Here is a 21,625-nt window from a genome sequence, read left to right as displayed (position 1 = left end):
TCTAAAGATTTTACTAATTTTAAAATTATTAATCTAAAATTTTAGTAATTTATAACATAGAATGTACATTTTAATAAATTTTATATCTCCAGTTTTTGTGAAAATTTTATGCTCCTTTTTAGGGAGTTTTGTTACTGTCTTTTATTTGCTTATTGTTTTAATTAAGTATACATGTCTATTGTATTTTGCTAGCAACTTGTTCATGAGCTTAACAAAAGCACCAAAAAAAAAAAAAATCTACTTATGGTCATAGGAACTGAACATTCATTTGGAAGTTCTCGCAGACTTAAGTGAAGGCGTGGCAAGCATTTTTGCAGAGGCGCAGATAGTAATGTGGTATCTTACACATTATTTTCCCTAAGAAGCCTTGATAATGTAAAACTCCTTGTCAGCTTATACCAGAACAATTGACCCTGCCTGCACTTGGCCTGTGCATGGTAATATGCGAATCTCAGCCTCTCTAGGTGACAGTTGATGAAATTGTTCTAGTAGTTCGGCCTAAAATCATATTTTACCATTTTAAAGCAAAATTTGTGTATTTAGTGAAAAATTGTATCTTATTACTTTTTCCCTCATTTTCTTAAGTCAGCAGAAGCACCTATATGGCACTAGTGGAGCGGCTGACTGGCTGTTTACACACATTTCAAACCATGTACAGGTGTACACGTGTATGCATATGAAATTTGAAATTTATGCCCTGGCATTGCTGAAGTGTGCATGGGCAGCTCCTATATGATGGTTCTGATGAGCTTGTCCATATTGGGTTTCATGGTCTAAGTTGATGAGGACAGCTGACCAAATCTCTTCCTCAAGAGGACACCAGATCCCATTACAGATGGTTGTGAGCCACCATGTGGTTGCTGGGAATCGAACTCAGGACCTTTGGAATAGCAGGTGGTGCAGGTGGTGCTCTTCACCTCTGAGCCGTCTCTAACCCCATTTTATTGCTTTGAAGATAAGGGTTGCAGAATATATTTTTACTGGTACATTATTTTTTAACTTTAAAATACACATTAACTTACCAGTAATGTAAGGATAAGTTGGAGATAGATAGATAGATAGATAGATAGATAGATAGATAGATAGATAGATAGGATAGATAGATAGGATAGATAGATAGGATAGCTAGAGATAGATTGTGTGTGTGTCTGTGTGTGTATTGACAGGGTTTTGCTGTGTTACCCAGACTGTTCTGGAACTCTAGACTAAAGTGATTCCCCTGCCTCCCCATCCCCAGTCCCTGGAACTACAGATGTGTGGCATTGAGCTTAGCTGTGTTCATGTCTTTATCTGAAAGGGCAAAGGGGCTCAGTTAAACTAGCTGGTGTGCTATGATGCCCCGGTATTCTTAGTCTTTAAAGAGTGCCACTTCACATTTATCAAGACACTTGGGAATTGACAGGCTTTTCTGAGTTCTGGACAGTGTGTCAGAAAAGGCTGTTGAGACTGAACACCTTGAGGATTACCTGTGAATTTGTGAAACCGATAAAGCCAATAGTCAGAGTGAGTGGGTGTCGGGTAGATGACAAGCAGGGTTTCAGAATAGCCCGTATAGCTTTTTTACGTTTGGTGGTCTTGCTTTTAGTGGTGTAAAAAGTAGTTTCCAAACTTTAAACTCACCCAATACTTATTAATTTCTTAGTTTGTTGTTAACTTCTAAATATATAAAATTAGTTGATAGAAAGCCTCTCTGAAAGAAAGCTTATAAAGCTGTTTAAGAAAGTGAAACAAATTTAAAACCTCAGGTGCCTAATCTAATAATTGCCCTCCCCCATGAGATAAGTGTTTTGAACTTTGAGTTAGAAGTGGACAGTTATTGAACCCTTGCTGTACTTCAGGAATCCTTACATGGGTTGTAGTTTGACAAGGTTTCTTGAGAAATGGGTCGGGTCTCTCTTCCCTCCCCAGAGGGCCAGGGTTGCTGCTTCTGTGCAGTCACAGTTGATGCTGCAGGTATGTCACTCCCTTGACGAATGATTCAACAGGAAAGAAGACACGTGATACAAATAGAATCTCTTATTGAGAGCAATGAAAAATGTTATGTTAGCAGGTCTCCAGGGGGTGCTCTGTTTTCATAGTCTCATCTGCTTTGACCTCAAACATTGTCAGATCTCTCTGTTTACACAGGAATACATGCTTAAACTTGGATACTCTTGTTTATACATAGATATTTTCATTTGCCCTTGGGGTTCACTAAGTGACATTTTAAAGTGTCAATAAGATATACCCTCAAGGACAAATCACTTATGCACCTTGAGTTTAGCAAGTCGTTGTAACTACCTTATATTTAAAAATTACTTCAAAGTTCAGCATATTAAAATCAGTATTCTGCATTATAGTCATGTACCTTATGTAGGATTTAGACCTAAGGCTGATGATGGTAGACAAGGTTACATAGCACTGTTGTTAAGTTCTCTTATGTCAGCATAACTGTGACACATATTTTCAAGGCATAACTAAGTATGTAAAATGTGGGAAATTACTTTTTAAAATGAATTTAAATTTCATATTTGTAAAACTAAGAAATGGGGGGGTTCTGTAGTAACTATTTCTTGGTGTTAATTATCTTGACCCCTGAGACCCTAATACTGAATCCCTGGTGATGGGTAGTTGTCTCTTTAATTATTGGCTTCCAATTCTCTCTCTGCATTGCTGGAAACAGAAATCATCTATTCTTGTGTTGGTGACGGGGATGCTCACACTGAAAAGCGGACAGATCAGCTTTTCTTCTGTTGGAGGGCACACCCTCTTTCTCCTCTCTCCATAGCACATCGGCCTCTACACTACAGTGGGACTTTGATTTTAAAGAAGTGATACAGATTTACTTTCTTTAAGATTTTAAGAAAATATGAGCTTTTGCCTGGTTTGTCTCTTAAATAAATGTATAAATATATGGAGATTTTTATATATGGAGATTTTTTTCATTGGCTTTCAAGTTAAAAGAGAGTATTTATGAAAATATAAATTGACCAGTCATGCTTTACATTTTAAATGCTTTGTAAGTCACTTACCTTAAATAACTTATTTTTATATAATATGAATATTTCTGATATATTTTGAAGAATAAATAAAACTTTCACCTTGAATTAATGAGAAAACTACTAAAAACATTCAGATACAAGTGGGGGTTTTATTTTAAATGCCACATTTAGTGATTTTTAAAAGTTGAAAATGTTTGTTCCCCTGTAGGAAAGTAGTTGATTAAATTGATTCCATTAAAATAAGATTGGGTTGGGATGCCGGAGAGATGGTTCAGGAGTAAAGAATGCTTTCTACAGTGGGCCATGGTGGCACACACTTAATCCCAGCACTCAAGAGGAAGAGGCAGGCCTGGTCTGCAAAGTGAGTTCCAGGACAGCCAGGCAGGGCTAAAAAGAGTGCTTGCTGCTGCTCTTGCAGAGGGCATGACTTTGGTTCCTACACTCTCACTGGGTGGCTAGCAGTGACTGGAGCTCTGGTGCCTCCGTCTAGCCTCCAAAGGCACCTGTACACATACACACACACATAAAAATAATATTTATTTCTACTTTTATTATTAGATTGAGTTTTTTTCACTGGGTGGCACATGGTATTAGGCAGAAGTTTATATTTTAATATGGAATCAATATTTAAATCCTGCTTCTTTACTGAAACTCAGTTTTACGAATTTTAAAGGTAAATTACTGAATTTCACTGAAGTGGTTCTTAATACATTTTTGAGATTTATAAAACTTAATGTGCCCTAAATTATTGAAGTATTTTTTTCCTAACTGTTAAATGCAGCAAATGACTTACACATGCAAAATGAAGCCTTAGTTGTTGGCTTATTACCTTCAACACTGACTGCCTGATCTCTGTTCCTGATTGAATTTAAAATAAATTGTTATTTTGGCATATTAGCTTCTTAGGTGCTAGGTACATTTATCACATTTGGTTCAATGGAAAAACTTGTTTTTACCAATTGTAGAAAAATAAAGAATATACTAATTCTCTATATAAGCAATTCATTATTAAAATGAAATAAAATACATTTAAAAGTAAATAGTAAAATATGCCAAATTTCTTAAGTATTTACCTTTTTTTAGAAGAATGGACATAAATATTACATCTGAGGTTGAATTTGTACTTCTCCTTTGGTGATGCATTTTTTGAAGAAATTAGCATTATAATTATAAGCACTTTGTGCCTCTTAGGCTCTTGCCTAATTTTCTGTTTTGAGAAAGTTGAAAATCTTTCCATAAAGGCTGTTTATGATACTCCTTGTTGTAGATTTATACCACAGCCTTAAACCAGAAAACCCCATTAGAAGGGCAGAGAGATCGCTTAGCAGTTAAGAGCACTTACTATTCCTGCAGAGGTTCTGGGTTCAGGTTCCACGACCCACATGGTGACTCACAGCCTTGTTATCCAGTTCTAGGTGATCTGAGTCATTCTGACCTTTAAGGACCAGGTGTGCACAAGGTGCACAGACATACATGTGCTCGAAACACTCATGCACATAAAATAAATTCCAAAATAGTTTAAAAGAACCCCTCTTTAGAGTATGCAATTAAAATTCAAGGCACACAGCAGCATCTGCAGACTGTTGGAGACTTATATAAGGACATAAATGTATTGCTCCTATCTTACATATTTCAAATGGTTTGTGGAGTTTCTTGCTTTGGTAAATGGCTCCTACTTAACTTATTTAAATACTGTAATTATCCATCCACTGTGGTACCAGTCTCAGATGGGCTTAGGGATTTATAAATTAACTAGAATTACCCATTGGAGATAGAACTGGAGGTTCCAATGTTTCAAATCACTTTGGTTGGGACATGGATTTGAGGTTTGGTTTTAGCAAAGCTTCATATCTCTAGTCAGCCTCTCTCTCTCTCTGCTCCCTTGCTGGGTGGAGGGTGACATCGGTGGTGTATGGAGGTCACTCGTCTTCCTTTGTCCAAGGAAAGTTCAGACCTAACTTCAGTTCCTCAAACTTCAGTTATTATATCGAGAAACACAGACACAGAGCTAGGCTTTTCAGTCTCCTCTGATGCCTAACTAAAAATGTTTTAACTCTTGAGTCCAATAAAAAATTAAATACTTTTGAGAACAAACCAGGTTCTAGCTCATGTTTTAAAGCCGCATCCTCAGTTTTATTCAATCTGATATCTGCTTTAAAAAATTCTCAACTATGAAGCTCATAATTCAAACTTCTTACACATGGCTCTCCCAGTAAATTACTCTTCCAAATGAAACAGACTTTAAAGGAGTTGTGTTTTACAATGCAGAGAGTGGAGGATGCTTTTTATACATTGGTGAGAGAGATCCGACAGTACAGATTGAAAAAAATCAGCAAAGAAGAAAAGACTCCTGGCTGTGTGAAAATTAAAAAATGCATTATAATGTAACCTGGTAAGTTCAGCATACTCATTTTGGTACAAAGCAGATGTCTTTCACAGGTAACAAAGCAGACAGAACTACTTAGATGTGGTGTCCTGCTTTGAAGTGTTAAAAGATAAGAAACTTGTCATTTGTTTCTGTAATGAGTGCACTGATTTTACAAGAGGTTGTTAATTCTGACTGACACCTTTTGGTGACTGCAGTCGACTAGTCTGCGTTTGTCATAAGCTCTAATGGCTGCGTTAGTTTTAAGTAAGCTAAGCATTTGAGAACTGATGGTTTATTTAAAGGAAATCAGATTTAAATTTTAAGATAACCAGCAGCTTTTGAGTAAAAAAATGTGTAATAATAATATGGCCCAGAGGTGGGAAAAGGCCCAAGTGAACAGTTTCTCCCCTGTGCTTTGTAGCTAGGTGCCTACCCAGGGAGATGTGGGCGCCGCTGTGCGCTCCTGTACCCATTCCGAAGCAGCTGTTTCCAGGTAGCTGCCATCATTCACTGTCCAGGCTGCTCCAAAGGAGTGCCAGTCTCCTACTTGTGAATCTAGTCAGTGGTCCACAGTGAACACAGCTCCAGCAGCCCCGCACACACCTCCCCATTTCCCACCTTTTGGAACTTTCTATCCGAAAAGGACCATCTTGCCCGAGTTTTGTCCCTACATAGACACCATGTTAGCCCTGCCTCCCTTCCCTTCAGTCTTGCCTCTTGTTGGATCATAGTATTCTTATCCCTAGTTGGATTAACCAGCTAACATGTGATTTCCCAGTCTCTAAGAATCTCTTCAACCCCCTAAAGTGGGCATTGTGGCTTTGTGTATTTCTAGTATACTATTTTTAACTATATGGTTTTTATGTTGCATTGAAATAGCTTATGTTTTTATTCTTTTATTAGACAATAGACTTCCAGAGATGGACCATATATTTTAATCTTTTGTGCCCATTGTGTGCTGGAATTCTTGGCACATAGGTACTTTTTTTTTTTTTAGTAAATATTGAATGGACCCTTTGACTTCCCTGTCTAACCCAGATTATATTTTGTGTAGCTCACCCAATTCTTCACTCAGTGAGTTGACATTTGTAGAGGCTGTTGTCATATATGTGTTTCTTGAGAACATGAAACAAAATTAGTGTTTAAGACTACTAAGTGATGTAAACTCAGAAACAAAGCAATACTTGCATGGATTTCTAAGGGGATTATAAACTCTTAGAATTTGTATCATTGTGTAGAGCCATACTTCAGTTTTAGAAATTTAGAAATTGCATTTAAAATGCAATTTGAAAAGTTAACCTTTGAAAATAACAGTCATGACCAGATTTAAGTGGCGAGTTTAACCTTATTCCTTTTCCAGCCTCACTCTTAGATTATTTTAAAATAGAACAACATTTAGAGTATGTGGTACACTTAACATTATATTCAAAACGAAGGCAGAATCACACTGCTCTGTCTAAAAGATAGAGTTGTAGCAGTGACTGGCGTGAATGCTAATAGTTTGACCCTATGAATTGAATCGTTGTGATTTTAGTGCATATAGCACAGTGCATATAAAGAAAGGGTATATTTTATGATATTTATAGTTAAATATAAAGTTTTTATTTAATAGCGATAAATACATACTAATTAGTTGTTCATAGTTGTAAAAAAGGGGTAAGTGTAAACAGAATAATTAGCAGAATATGACATGTGACTTTATGAGAATTAGTTCCCACAAGAACAAGGAGTCCACTGCCCTGTGTACATTAACTATGACATTTCTCTAACCTTGAAGTCATCTAGTTAGAAGAAGTGCAGAACCTGAGAAGAGGGTACGTGCTGTTAAGTTCTGTTTTCCTTGTCTCTTAAATGCTTGTATTTTATTCCCCCTTAAAAAGTTTCATACAACTATCCCTCTCAGGATTTCTATTTCTCTGCACCATTGTTTTAGTATCATTGGTCTTCCTTCATTATGAAAATAGCTCGAGGGCTAATGAGATCCAGCCTGAGGACCGACCTGAGTTTGCTCTTCAGATCCACTTGATGGGAGGCGAGAACTTGCGGGTTGTCCTCTGACCTCCATGTGTATGCCATGGCGTGCACACAAACACAGAGAAATGAATATAATTTTTTAACAAGTTGAAACAGAGTAGCCAATATAATGCATGATCAAAGGGACTCATGAAGGTTAAAAGGGAGTTAGATAAGATTGCATCTCAGGGCTGGGAGATGGCTCATTGAATATGCACGCTTATTGTGTTAGTGTGAGCACCTGAGTTCAAATCCCTGGAACTCACAAAAAGCTGGCCAGTACCAGCTGTAATTCCAGCGTTGGGGCAGGGGTCAAAAGTAATCATTGGAGTTTACCGGTCACCGGCCTAGCTCCAGTCTCATTGAGACTTTGCCTCAAGGGAAGATGGTGGAAAGCAATGGAACAAGACTCCTGGTGTCCTCCTCAGGCCTCCACTTGAATACACAGGTATCCCTCCCCCCACACATGCAGACAAAAAGATTTCATCCAATTCCAAGGGTCTATGACCCTGAGTGGTAAAGTGCCAGTGAGGCATAGGTACTTTTATCATGTCCTTGGAAGGGTTTCTCAGCGCACGAAGGGCATGGAAGGAAGAGTCTGTCTGTCTGAGTGGATCCCATCCTCTAATGCAGCCTTGGCTGTATTGTTTGCATTGTATCAGGAGGTGAAAAGCACCAGTGAGTGCAGATTGGGGGTTTGGGGCAATATATATTTATTCACTTGCATTCCAATAGATGATACTGACATTATCCTGTTTCTCTTTGTTAAATGTGAGCAAGCTTCATTGCCATTCGACCTTTCTAACTGTACCGAATTAGGGGTTAGTTGTCAAAATGAAAAGTTGGAAGTATACAAAAGTGGCTTAACTTGTTGGGTGCCATTCTCCAGATTCCCTCTATTGTCTAGGTTTGGAAGCATTATTAGGTTAAAGTTTCTTTCTGTAGTTCCTACTAGGATGAACAGATAAAATAAAGCATGGCCACACATTTCTTCAGCATCACTTCTGCTTTTAACAAAGATAAGGCAAGGGCTTACTCCAGTGTGAACTTGCATATTTAAGGTTTAAACTCAGTTTTCTTACTTCTAGAATGTACTCTTCATGACAGGGTCCTAGGAGGTTGGAAATTACTCTGACTTACTCAATTTTAGTCACAACTGAAAAAATAGCAAATAGATGTAGGCTTTAATTGCTAATGTTGGATGTTCTTTGAAGATGGGTTTGTATATGGCAAGTTTTGAATAGCTGAACAGTAACTAAAACAGAGCATCTTCTGCAGTGTGGTTAAGTCCATCACCTCTCAGACAACTTTGCTCATCACCAGAGGTCAGGAGCATTACAACAGCTTTCAAGAAAGCAGTGTCCTAAAGTCACATGGCTTACGGTCCAAAGTCCAGAAACTTGGGAACAATTAAGTTGTATATATAAAGGCACACCTACCATACATGGAGGCAAGCACTGGGAATTGTGACTAAGTTTGCTAGTAAGGAAAAATTAGTAGAAAATTAAGTCCTTTTGTGGGGAAAAAAAAAAGTCATTTCTTAAGCTTATGTAAGATTCTGTGTCACTTACTATCTCTGCATGCTGTGAAAGTCAAGTTTCTATTTCTGTAGAATACCAGGACTGGAGAGATGGCTCAGTGGTTAAGAGCACTGGCTATTCTTCCAGAGGACTCAGCCACGCAGCACCCACAAGGCAGTTCACAACTGTTCCTGGGGATCTGATGCTCTTCTCTGGCCTCTGTTGAGCACTGTACTCACATGATGCAGACAGACGTGCAGACAAAACACTCATACAGATTAAGCTGTTTTAAATATCATAAAATTTTTAGGTAATAATTTAAATATTTTAAAATGTCAGAGTATCCATGATGCGATACTTAATGCTAACATTCTGGCCCATTCAGCTACCACAACATCAGCACAAACTGGACTTGCCTTTATCAGTAAAGTTTCCATTGACAGTGAAGTCTATCATGGGGACCGCAGGCCATCAAATGCGTTAACATTTTGATCCTTTTTTGATATATTTCAGGGTGTTGATGATGCCTTCTACACATTAGTCCGAGAAATTCGAAGACATAAAGAAAAGATGAGCAAAGATGGTAAAAAGAAGAAAAAGAAGTCAAAGACAAAGTGTATAATTATGTAAATACAATTTGTACTGTTTTCTTAAGGCATACTGAAGTGAAGGTGGTAATTTTGTACATTACACTAAATTATTGGCATTTGTTTCAGCATTACCTAATTCTTTTCCCTGTTCGTGCAAACTGTCAGCTTTTATCTTAAATGCTTATTTTAAAATGACAGTGGAAACCTCTTTATTCCAAGTGCCAGTATTCCCTGGGTTTTGAACTTAAACTAGCAATGCCTGTGGAAGAGACAAAGACCTGAGACTGTCTTGGGTTCTGGTGCGTGCCCATGATTCCTTGCTACTTCTTTTACCAGCTGTGAGCGTTGGCGTGAACCATGGTAATGAAGCTTTTGAGCCATCCTGCTCTGTGTTTCATCTAGTCACAGAATGAATTATTAGTAATTACAGCTTCATCTGAGACCATATGATTGGTTCTGCTAAGACTGAGGGATCACAGATTTATGGGCTTCCCTTTGATTCACTTCTAGCATGTCCGGAGTCTATCATGCTTCGTAAGTGTAGTTAGTTAGACTGTTCACAAAGGCTTTCTCTTGCTTTCTACTGCTATTAGTCATGGTCATGCCCCAAAATAGTATATTTTTTCTAGAAAAGGGGGAAAATGGGAAAAAAAAAAGGCAATGGAAAATAGTGAATAAAAGTCCATTCCATATTAGCTAAATTACTGTAAGATTCCTGATAGCTTTTCCTGGTAAGGCAGACCCAGTAAGAAATAGTAACCATTTGGGCTATATTTACGAGCTATTAAATTTTTGTAATAATTCCAACAATTTTAACATTATATAAGTTCTCATAAGAATTAGTATAATCCCGATGTCAGAGTGTTCTTCCTTAGCCTAACTTTTAAGTGTTTTGAACTTATGTCTTGATAGTAGTTTTAATTCTGGTAGAGAAACTGAAGATGATTTGAGACAGTTGCAGCTTAACAGGTGTTGAGATCAAGTTTGCAAGACTGGGCCTTACGTGACCTGTGATGAGCAACAGTCAGTGTTGGTCAGGATGAGGATAAGGAGAGTTTGGACAGCTCAGTCAGTGCATTCGCATGTAGCAGTTCTGCTGACAAATCTGGAATATTTCTTTTGTTTATAATAAAAAAAATTTAAATTTCTGTTAGTTTCAAGGTTGAGATGTTGGGGTAAGAGGCTACAAGGAGAGTACATCTTTAGGACAGTGTAGTATGAAGGCTTGAGAATGTGTGTTTGACTAGTCTCTCACCTCTGAGCAAACATTCCTAATACTTCCCCAGCTGATGTGTACTTAGAAATCTCTGTGCTCTAAGGATAGACAACAGCAAAAACAATCCCTTCAGTCACTTAAAGCATTCCTTCAAATTTCTGAAGTGACATTAAAATCCACTGGACTATGAGGACTGGATGTCTATCTTTTAGAAGTCTGATTTTAGGCATATCACTGTCTTACTCAGTGTTCAGTCATCTCAAAAGCTCCTCACAGCTGTGTAACTTAGTCTGTTTACACACTGACACACCGAGTGGTCACGCTCAGCACGATCTGTAACTTTTTTACATGGATTATCATCTTCACTGCCAGTCCTGGGCAAAATTGTGCAATAGGCAAAGTTTATAGTTCAGCATCCGTTCTCCAATTTCCAGATGCCCCAGACTTAGTGTAGTTTCCTTTTAATACTTTAATTTCCCCCACTTCAAATTTTATTTTTGCAATGAACAACTACATGAAAGTTGCCCACTAAGGAAGGTTCATCAAAGCTGCCTATGACTTTCTTCCCCAGGGTTTAAAATAATCCAACAGAAACCAGACTGGGATTTGAATTGATAGCTGGTTTTCAGGAGGCCACTACAGAAATTTAATGTTGATCCTTTTTGACTTCATGCCTGCAGCCCCTATCTTCATCTGGGCATCATTCTGGTTGATAAGAGTCCACTGTTTTAATAAGTGCAGCCTTACAGTGAAAACACTTTAAAGTTTCAATCAGATAGCTCATTTTTAAAGTCAGAATATATTTCCTTAGCATTTATTCAGTACTTGTCTTAATGCTAGGCACCACACAGGCACTGGTGATGTGATGTGGTGTCCCCAAAGAAGGGACACAATCCTTGGCCCGAGGTTTGTAGTGTATTTGTAATACTCTAGTAAGATGTGTGGCCGAGGGCCTCGAAATAATAGAACACATGGTTTCAGTTTTGCAGAGAGGTGTTTGCAGTTTCCTCTCGATTCAGCAAGAATTGCTGGTTGTGATTCCAGTGCAACTTTATTTTTTCTAAAAGAACAGAAATTCCCTAATCTAGTTTTCTCCTTAAGTAGATAATTTTTTAAAAAAACTTATGAAAATTAAATATTAACTTCTAAAATAGTTTTATTTGGGTACAAATAAGCAGGCACCTGAGTTTATTTGCAAGAAAAGAAAATTAGTAGGATTCTGAAATGTTCTAAACTCTACATGTTCCTAAAATATTCTTTCGGTGGATATTTTAAGTTTTTTTTTTTTAATATGTGTGTGGGGTTTTTTTGTTTGTTTGTTTTGTTTTTTTGCTGGGGGAGGAGGGTCCAAGATCTGGCTTCTCTGTGTAGCCCTGGCTGGCCTGGAACTCACTCTATAGACCAGGCTGGCCTCAAACTCACAGAGATCTGCCTGCTTGTGCCTCCCAAGTGCTGGGATTAAAGGCCTGAGCCACTGCTGCCCGGATATTAAGTTTTAACACAATTAGTGACGCTTCTTGTTTCTATACAGAGGAGCAGGTATACTTCAGGAGCTGCGGTGCATAATCAGATATTTACTAGAGACTCTGGGCAGTGTGTTAAGTAGTGGTAATTACCATTGTGTAAATTTTGAATATTTAGTCTTTTGTTAACAAGAAGGTTTTGTAGAGATTTTTCAAAGGGAAAAAGTCCGAGGAACAAACATAAGTGCTATCTAGTTACTACAGCCTGTTGAAATTGAAAACCAGTGCTAAATAACAGTCATAGGCATTAGCATGTTTGTGGGGATATAGCAGACAAATACAATTTGAGTAAATATTTTCAGTCAGGAGTTCTAGGCTCTACTGACTTGAGTCACACTGCATAGGGATTTAGATCCTAATTTTTATAGATTATTAAGACTTTTCACTGTTGCACAATTTTGTTTAACATACATAAAAGTTACGTGAGGCATGTCAGAAGTTAGTTTGCAGATTCATCTCATTTTGTATTCCACTGATTCTTCCATTTTTTTTCCAAAACAATAATATATATTTAGGAGGGATTTTTGTAGGCAATAAAAATTTAAACTCCATTTGTTAAACGTAGTAATTTCTTGATAATCGTGTAGCCATTTTTTTAAGCCCCAAAAGTTACCTTAAAGGTGAATTTATTCTTAATGACTTCTGTGTAATACTGGGTAGCATGAACTCCGCACTGAAAAATTGAACAGATATACCCAGTAGGTGTAAAATTATGTCAAAACATGAAAATTATTTCTAAAGAAATGTATTAGTTTTCAAAGAATAGTTATTAATTGGATTCAGATTTGTGGTGTGCCTATTTGGGATGGCGGTAGGCATTTTAGATGAATTTTGGAAAATTCAGTTCTCTGCAGAAATGCCAGTTTCAGACCCACCCACCCCCGCCAGCTAACTGGGCTGTGTCCTGATTTATCTCCAGGTCCCCAATTCCACTGTCTCATTCTTCATGTTGAAAACACTTCTGCATTTTTATTTGAGTGCCAATTTCTTACTAGTGCTATTTCTTAATGTAACATGTTTACCTGGAATGTATTTTAACTATTTTTGTATAGTGTAAACTGAAACATGCACATTTTGTACATTGTGCTTTTCTTTTCTCTTTTTTTCTTTTTTCTTTTTTTGGTGTGTGTGGGACATATGCAGTGTGATCCAGTTGTTTTCCATCCTTTGGTTGTGCTGATCTAGGGAATGTTGGTCATATCAAACATTAAATTTAAAAATGACCACTCTTTTAATTAAAATTAACTTTTAAATGTTTATAGGAGTATGTGCTGTGAAGTGATCTGAAATTTGTAATATTTTTGTCATGAACTGTACTGCTCCTAATCATTGTAATGTAATAAAAATAGTTATGGTGACTATAAAGTGTGTAATCACGTATTTCTTATTGTGGCTGAGGTTCAAGTCCAGAGTCTCAGCATTTGTTGGGCAAGCATCCACACCGAGCTACACCTCAGCCCTGACTGTGGGTGTTTCTTGATGGGAATTTGGAACATCTGCCAAGTAGCTGATATGAACTCCATTAAGCAGACACTTTTTGCCACTTTAATTTGGAAAGTTCTTTATTTATAAAGTTGCTAAGATTATTATATAAACGTTAAAGTGTTTGTTTAAATATGCATCCTGTTCAGGTAGGCTCACTCCACACTAGCAAAAGTATATTTGCTTTGATGGTGGAAACAGGAACCTTTCCACTCATGAAAGCTAGTCCAGGCTGGACGGATTTGGGGTTAAGGGGAGCTAATGGCTACATAATGCCAGTCACCTGCTGAGCATCCTCAAACTCAAAGTCACCTTGATACGTCTTATTTTGAAAACTGCATTCAAATCATTTTGAGGAGGTGTTTGTAGACAGCCTTGAATATGTACTTTCCTCTACTAGATGGGGGGAAATCACAAGCGCTCACAAGCTAAAGGGTAATATACTTGTTAGACACCATTTGCTGATGATAGTCTCATTAGTAAATGGAGAAATCGACTAAGAATAATTCGCTATAACATTAAAAAAATCGGGTATGTTTATTTTCTTGAAAAATTGTATTCTCATGAAAGGTGCTGCTGTGTTAATAAAATTTGAGCGTGAAGGATTATGAGTAGAGCTCAGTATCAATGAGGCTGACACACATTTTTTAATGCATTAGGGCACCTCTGGGTTTTTAAACATGTACTGTGACAGTGTGAATGGAATCATTTTATAATAGTTGGTACACACAAACAGCTGGTGCTGTCAGCCAGGTGTTGATAGCAATGGTTGTTAGTTGTTGGTATCTGAATAGTAACGTTGCTTCATAGCTCTGTATTTCCTAAGGAAGTATAAGGCCTCTAGCTCCTTCATTACAAATTCTCCTCGTGCAATAAGCTCTTTGATCTTCTCTGGGTCCTTCACATCCTTGTTTTTAAGGAAAACATTCTTCAAACGCCTTTTAAAATAGTCTGCTCCTTTTGGATAGTCCCGTCCAAGATACAGCAGCTTTAAAAAGAGAGATGTGTTTCTAAGCAATCCATGTCATATGATAGCATTTGTAAAGTTGGCAGCATAATTACTTACATTTTTGTACAGGGCCAGTACTTCTCCTCGCAAAGAATTAGCCATTTTCATTTAACATGGAATCAATCCACTCTTATACATACCTAAAAGAAAAGGAAGATTTTTCTTTTCAAGTAACTGCTATGTAATCTTCATCACAAACATTCCATATTGGGGAAATGGTAGGCTTGTTTTTCATCTTTGTGTGCAGGTGTGCACTTGCCACAGTATGCATGTTGAGGCCATGGCCTCTGGTGTCAGTCCTTTCCATAAACTGTATTCAGTGAGCTGGCCCTGTGGTCAGGGACTCCAGCCTCTCGCTGGGATCTTGCTTGTGTGTTTTATTCACAAAGATATACTCCCCAGAATGGTAGTTTGCGCTGAGAGCTTTTTATAATCTAGGCTCTCTTAGCTTTTCCAAGCCTGTTTGCATACCAAAAGGAAAACTGTCTACCCCACTCTTAAGGTTAAGCGTCATTACTTGGGAGACACTAAGAGTCCAAATCTCAAAAGGTGTTCTTGGAGGAGAGTTAAAGACGAAAAGAAACCGGGTTGGGAGATCAAAGAGGTTGGCGCAGAATGAGAATGCACAATGATGGAATGAGGGCAAGTGAAGCATTTGGCAAGGATTCCACAGGAACAGCATCTGCAGTGGTGACCATGCTTCTTATGTTAGGTGGCTCAAGCTGCCAAGGAGCGGAGTTTGGGAAAGGCCTCACTGGACCAAGCCTAAATATATTCCCATTTCTAACCTCTTACATTGCATCTTTATCAGCTAGGCACAATTCCACTGTGTTGTTACGGCTGATTAAAAGTGCTTGCCAGGATTCTCCACTGTAAAATTGTTCCCAGGAATCTACTTCATGTAGAAGCAAATAAATTTATAAACCACCATATGGATGGGATATTTTAGGAGGCAATATGGGCTAGAACACTAGTTCTCAAACCTTCCAAATGCTGTGACCCTTTGATAGTTCCTCAGGTTGTGGTGACCCCAACCATAAAACTACTTTTGTTGCTACTTCATAATTAATTTTGTTACCGTTATGAATCGTAGTGTAGCATAGATGGTTTTAGATGACCCCTGTGAAAGGGTTGTTTGGCTCCAAAGGTTGCGACTCACAAGTTGAGACATGCTGTACTGGAAGCTCACTACAATAGGGGCTGTCTGGGCCTCTTACATACTGAGTAAAGGTGTGCACTTGTACACCCAAGTGCTATATGCATGTGTGGTTCTTATATTGATCTTTATATAATCTGGTGACACCACAAAACAATAGTAGTAGCTTTGTTGAGTAATTAAAAACAAAAGCTAACTTTCCAACAACGGCTTATAGTGAGCTAAATTTGAATTTGCATGCAGTGAGTGGATGGTGAGTTTTTATCTCCTTACCAAGGCTCAGAGGGCAGTAAGACCATAAGTATTACGCAACCAATAACTTTAACCCACAAAAACTGGCTGCCAGTAATACTTAGGAATAGAACATTTAGTCAGGGGCATGTAAGAACGTGATAGAACATTAAATTGGAATTTAGATACGGGACATAATTTTACTTCGTCTTGTGTTTAATAGGTTGGACAGGTCTTAAACTGGGGTTAGGACAAATAATTGACTCGGTTCCTGCTACTCTCCGGTTGGTGTCAAGTGCCATTCCTTTCTACGGAGAGGTGCTCCGACTCTGAAGACTGCTACAACAGCGCAACTGAGTCGGTGACCTTGGGACAATACGGGCTCGCTGGCTCTTAGCCACGTCTACTGGAATAGTTTGCCCAGGAATTAATTCGAGTCCCTTTCACACCTTGTGTGGGTAGCTCTAGGGGAAAGGGGCGAATGTTTTGCACAAAAACTAAACCATCGCGGTCAGTGAAGAATCTTCACTACTTTAGTCTCTGGGACCCTCTAGGAGCCCATCTGCCTCGCCTACGCGGCCAAGCGACCTCCTGGCGACCTGCCCAGAGCCGGCTTCACCTAGTCGCCGGCTGGCGCCATCCTTAGATCCCCGGGAAAAGGCTTGCCGCGGAGCACAGAAGCGAGGGAAAAATCCCTTTATAGAGCCGGGCGTGGCGACCCACGGCTGTAACCCAGCTCGGAGGAGGAGGAGGGGCAGAAGGATGCCCGCGAGTTCCAGGTCAGCCTGGGATGCAGCGTGAGAACACACAGCTCCCCTCCCACCACAGAGCCCGCTCCTAAAGCATACTTCACCACCTGCAGCCCCCGGATCCGGAAAACCAGTCGCTCGGCCGCCGCACTCCAGCGCTTTGCGGCAGCACGGCCGTAAACACTCTGACAGCGGCAGTCCTCCCTCGGAGGGGCGGGGCGCCTGCCAGAAGTGGGCGGGGCGCCGGCCGGAGTGGGCGGCCCTAGGTAACTGGCCTGGGGGGCGGGGCTCGTGTCGGAAGTGGGCTGGGGCTTGGGCCGCCAGTCTCTGACAAGACTCCCGCCGGAAGACCGCAGGGCGACTGCGCAGGCGGATCTTCGCAGAGCGCTGGGATTGGTGCGTGGGCGTGGCCTGTCTCCCTGACAACCGTGAGCGTTCCTACGCTGCAGAGTTAAGACTTTTCCCTCCAGAGGGTCCTTCTTCTCATGGTGAGCCGGGGAAAGGAGGGAGACGAGGGGCGAGCGCGGACTGACGGGAGGGGAGCCGGCGGACGGGCGCAGTCCCAAACCAGCTCGTGCAAGCCGAAGGGTGGCGGGATCCGCACGTCTCCCGTAGACTCGAAACTTGATCCTTACCGAGTAACTTCCGGTGATGCGCGTTCCTTTTACTCTGCAACCTGTCAGAAACGTTTTCAGACGATGGCTTAGTCGACTTTGAAGTTACTTCGGGTGTCTTTCCTAGGAACCTAAATTGTTTTGCTTCTAAGTAGTCAGCCTACACTCATTCAATATAATAAAGCTTTTTTTTTTCTTGCATTTCAACTTTCACGTCTTCACCAAGGAGACCGACCAACACGGAACTAACCACGTGTATTGTTTCCCATTCTCCATCAAGAGATCGTGTGTTTTCACATTCAGCTTCACAACTGACACGGAGAATGCAATTACTGATTTTGTAATGGAAATTCAGAGTACATTCTTTTTTATTTTTATTTGTTTGTTTATTGTTTTTTCGAGACAGGGTTCTTCTGTAGCTTTGGAACCTGTCCTGGAACTAGCTCTTGTAGATCAGGCTGGCCTGGAACTCACAGAGATCCGCCTGCCACTGCTTCCCGGGTGCCGGGATGAAAGGCACGTGCCACCACCACTAGGCCAGAGTACATTCTTTATGATTCCTGCAGGAAGTCAGAACAGAGTATGCCAGCGCCCCTGCAGCAGGCAAATTGAGCGGAGTTAACTGCCACAGCTTTACCATGGTAACAGCTGTGTATCTGAAGCAGTAAATAAGTTATCAAGGCCAAGGAAAGAAGGAAAGACTGGTACTTTTGAACCTCTTTTAAAATATAAATGTGGCCGGGTAGTGGTGGTGCACGCCTTTAATCCCAGCACTCGGGAGGCAGAGGCAAGCGGATCTCTGTGAGTTCGAGGCCAGCCTGGACTACAAGAGCTAGTTCCAGGACAGGAATAAAAAGCTACGGAGAAACCCTGTTTCAAAAATCCATGTGTGTGTGTGTGTGTGTGTGTGTGTGTGTGTGTGTGTGTGTGTGTGTGAATTTTCTGTAAGGTGTAGGAAGAAACGGATACTGGAGAACTCCCCTGGCAAACCCCAGCAGAGCTTAAGCCTAGTCAAAACCTGTGGCAGTTTACAAGAACAACCACATGTTTGCTTCATCGAAACATGAGTTTGAATTTCCTCTTCCTAGATCTGCCTAGCACAGTTTCTCAAAGACTGACCCTGCAGCTTTTGTTTCTAAGCCAGTCGGAGGATTTGCTTAAAATATGGAATCCAGGAAGTCGTGACTTCAAATCTCCTGTCTCACAGGGTTTTCAGGGACCAAAGTGCCATAAACACGGTGGCTTAAACAGAAGCTGCCTGCCTCACCGTTGGGGAGAAGGAACATCTGAGGCCAGAGTGGCAGCCTTGGGGGGATTGTCTCTACTTCTAATAGTACCTTGGGGTGTAGGAGTGTAACCTCACTTTTCACGAAATGTTTATTTTCTTTGTGAGAGTCTATATTCACGATTTCTCTTTCTACATGGGGACCAGTCATATTAATCCAGAGGTCCACCCGATTTCAATAGCAGGTCATCTTAATTTGGTGAAATCATCGCTGACCCTTTATCTAAGCAGGTCAAATGTGACACACAAGAAGTTAAGATTTTAGTGTGTGAATCTGAAAGGACATAATCCCACCCCTCAGTCTAAAGAATTATAATACAGGAAAGGGCGTGACTGCATACACTGGTAAGTCCAGGCACACGGATTTCTCAGAAAGCAGTGACACCTTCACTGCTGAAGTTTGGAGAGCAGGTTTACTCCTTGATGGCTCTTGTGTTGGCAGGAAGGACAAGGGTGGGGCTTTTCCTAAGCCTGCTTCACGTTAGAAATAGAAGTGAGAGATAAAAATGTGTGCGTTGTCTTTAAGATGAGTGCTTGAGACTGGGGCGGGGCATTCACATAGTCTCCACGCGGTGTTTGTTTCAAGATGGAAGCATGTTGGCCATGGTTGTAGGGATAAAAACCCATCTGTAGAAATCACACAATGGAAAGCTGCCGTGGTCGGCCCTGTCGCTGTAGCTAGACTTTAGAATGTCCTGCGTGTAGATCACCAGTAACGATCTAAGGAGTGAATCTCTGAAGGTTGTGCACATTCAGGACGATGTCATTGAATGTATGCCGACTTTAGCGCTCGCGTATTACAATGATGCTCTTATGGCTTGAACCAGTATTTCCTATAGCTCTTCAGAGCTGCAAGCTGTGTAACTTATACTCACACAGTTCCTTTACAAATCTTCACCAGAAAGCTGATGGACACACAGGGCTTCTCGGGAATTTACAAATAGTATTACCGAGCAATACTTATAACTGTAAACCAGTATTGAAGGACTGTGCTTTCCAAAACGGGTAGATCGACTTTAACACATGAGACCGGACAGGCTTCATTTTATCATTGGTTGGCAAACTTTAAAAATCTGACGGCCTCCCCATAAAAACCACCAGTCTTATGTAATAGAAAGGTTCCTTTATGAGCAGCCCACATTTGCAGATGTGACATAGTACCACTAGCCAGCAGTTTGTGGGATCTGGAGCATCCTTTCAGGTCTAAGTAGTGTCGACTACCTTGGAAAGATGCTTTGGGGGAAATCTTGTGCGTTTTCCTGCATGCGGTTTTAGTTTAGTTTTACAGCATCTTTTCAGTTTAATGTACCTAAAGAGTCACCCAAAAGTTCCAAAGAAGGCCCTTCACCAGTTTCTCCTAAATAATGTTCTATGCTGTGCTTTGTTGAAAGTATCTGAATTCTCTTTAAAATATGTCAATGCTTTTGTTTTCTAACTTTTTAGGGTCCCAAACCAAAAAAGGTATGTAGAAATTATGTTTTCAAAATAGATAGTTTTATGACTATATTGTACAAATGAGCTGCTTATGAAATTTTGAAATAATTTTCTAGTTATAGTTTATAGAATTTAGTAAGCTCGTCTTCTAGATAATAATGTTATTTAAATAATTGGGTAATTCTTTACAATTACAGATTATCTTACACTTGATGATATTTCTAGTTTGAAATTTATAAATTGCCTTTAGTTCCTACCTGTGCCTGTATTTGAGGCTTTAGATTTTACTACCACTGTAGAATGTGTTGGGTTAGACTGTCCTTCTACTTATTCCAGATAAGCCTAAAATGTAGTTACAGGCCTGCTGTGATTGGCACAGGATTGTGGTTTTCTGTGTTCCTTTGCACAGGGTAGAAACTGAGGTTGGCTAAAGAATACGCTACCCCATATATCTGGAATATTTTTAAATATTTATTTATTTATTATGTATACAATATTCTGTCTGTGTGTGTGACTGCAGGCACCAGGCCCCCGTTACAGATGGTTGTGAGCCACCATGTGGTTGCTGGGAATTGAACTCAGGACCTTTGGAAGAGCAGGCAATGCTCTTAACCTCTGAGCCATCTCTCCAGCCCCTATATCTGGAATATTGAGGTTGGCTAAAGGACACACTACACCGTATGTCTGGAATATTGAGGTTGGCTAAAGGACACACTACCCCTATGTCTGGATGTCTTTTCTGTCCTCCCTCCCTCCCTCTCTCTCTCCCTTGCTCCTCCCTTCTCTTCCTTTCTTTTCTCTTTCTTCTTTTAACAAAACCACTTCTCAAGTGTGGCATGGCATCTCACACCTGCAGTCCCTGATACAGTGGAGTTTGAAACAGGAAGTTCATGAGTTTGAGGGCAGCTTGGGACAAAACCAAACCAAAACAACCTCCTTACCCCCGCCCAATAAAAACAAAGACACAGACAACAAACAAAAACTGCCTGATCAGACATTGTCCCCCAAATTAAAGTCTAATAAAGCAGTTGAAAAGAAGCTACATTGTTCTAGTCGTGAAATACTCAGACTGATCATGCTGGGCCTGAGGTCCTAAAAGGCAGCACTTTGTGGGGCTCAGCATAGCTTACCTCTCTCAGGAATGTGAAAAGCATCTCGGTCTCGTCATAGTCCTGTCTATGGTCAGAACCCTGACCTGGTCACCTCCCTGACCACGACTTTAAAGTATATCCTACCGTTCTCTCTTGAAAACTCAGTCACATCTGACCCTCCTCCTCCGTTGGTCCTGCACTCATGGATTAAACCAAACAAATTAAGACTCTTCTTCAGAAATGTGACCAGAAGGTTGGGTGTGGTGGTGCTCTCTTTGATCCCAGTGCCCAGAGAAGCACAGGTTCTAGTCCAGCCTCAGCTACACAATGAGACCTTGACTCAAAAAAAAAAAAAAAAAAAAA

The 21,625-nt window shown here is 40.1% G+C and overlaps 3 protein-coding genes across 8 annotated transcripts in view; 2 read left to right on the top strand and 1 right to left on the bottom strand.

Annotated features, from left to right (window-relative positions):
- The window catches only part of Kras (KRAS proto-oncogene, GTPase), a 35,257-nt gene extending 21,681 nt beyond the window's left edge, over positions 1-13,576 (top strand). Inside the window, exons 5-6 of one of the 2 annotated variants that reach the window (XM_050164732.1) lie at positions 5,250-5,373; positions 9,396-9,532. In XM_050164732.1, the coding sequence (XP_050020689.1) occupies positions 5,250-5,369 (120 nt within the window). In that variant the 3' untranslated portion in view covers positions 5,370-5,373; positions 9,396-9,532. Of the gene's footprint in view, positions 1-5,249; positions 5,374-9,395 lie in introns of both variants that reach the window. The other variant, XM_050164733.1, reaches the window with a different exon arrangement.
- Positions 12,004-17,069, bottom strand: Etfrf1 (electron transfer flavoprotein regulatory factor 1). 2 transcript variants are annotated; one of them, XM_050164737.1, is made up of 3 exons: positions 16,938-17,069; positions 14,760-14,842; positions 12,004-14,681 (listed from the first exon to the last, which is right to left on the bottom strand). In XM_050164737.1, exons 2-3 carry the CDS (start codon positions 14,808-14,810, stop codon positions 14,466-14,468), a joined length of 267 nt encoding a protein of 88 aa, XP_050020694.1. In that variant the 5' UTR covers positions 14,811-14,842; positions 16,938-17,069; the 3' UTR covers positions 12,004-14,465. The 2 variants fall into 2 exon arrangements, with proteins under 2 accessions (XP_050020694.1, XP_050020695.1); XM_050164738.1 differs by having other exon boundaries at positions 16,946-17,069.
- A 127-nt stretch (positions 17,070-17,196) lies between these two features.
- The window catches only part of Dnai7 (dynein axonemal intermediate chain 7), a 42,401-nt gene continuing 37,972 nt past the window's right edge, over positions 17,197-21,625 (top strand). The window contains exon 1 of one of the 4 annotated variants that reach the window (XM_050164675.1): positions 17,197-17,326. Coding sequence is in view for 2 of the 4 variants with exons in the window: in XM_050164674.1 (XP_050020631.1) it covers positions 17,324-17,326 (3 nt within the window). In the remaining 2 variants the exon portion in view is untranslated. Of the gene's footprint in view, positions 17,327-20,185; positions 20,199-21,625 lie in introns of those variants that run through there. The other 3 variants (XM_050164674.1, XM_050164673.1, XM_050164676.1) reach the window with 3 other exon arrangements.

The sequence above is a fragment of the Alexandromys fortis genome, unplaced genomic scaffold (genome assembly GCF_014885135.2).
Source record: "Alexandromys fortis isolate MF-2015 unplaced genomic scaffold, M_Fortis_MF-2015_v1.1 scaffold_153, whole genome shotgun sequence".
NCBI lineage: Eukaryota > Metazoa > Chordata > Mammalia > Rodentia > Cricetidae > Alexandromys > Alexandromys fortis.
The sequence above is the reverse complement of the archived record's forward strand: the minus strand, read 5'-3'. Positions and strand labels throughout refer to the sequence as shown.

Bases quoted from the DNA above. Each gene is read 5' to 3' on its own strand.
- Etfrf1 (XM_050164737.1), bottom strand. From the start codon at position 14,810: ATGAAAATGGCTAATTCTTTGCGAGGAGAAGTACTGGCCCTGTACAAA. The intron at 14,682-14,759 runs GTAAGTAATTAT...CTCTTTTTAAAG, and splicing joins TACTGGCCCTGTACAAAAAT to CTGCTGTATCTTGGACGGGA.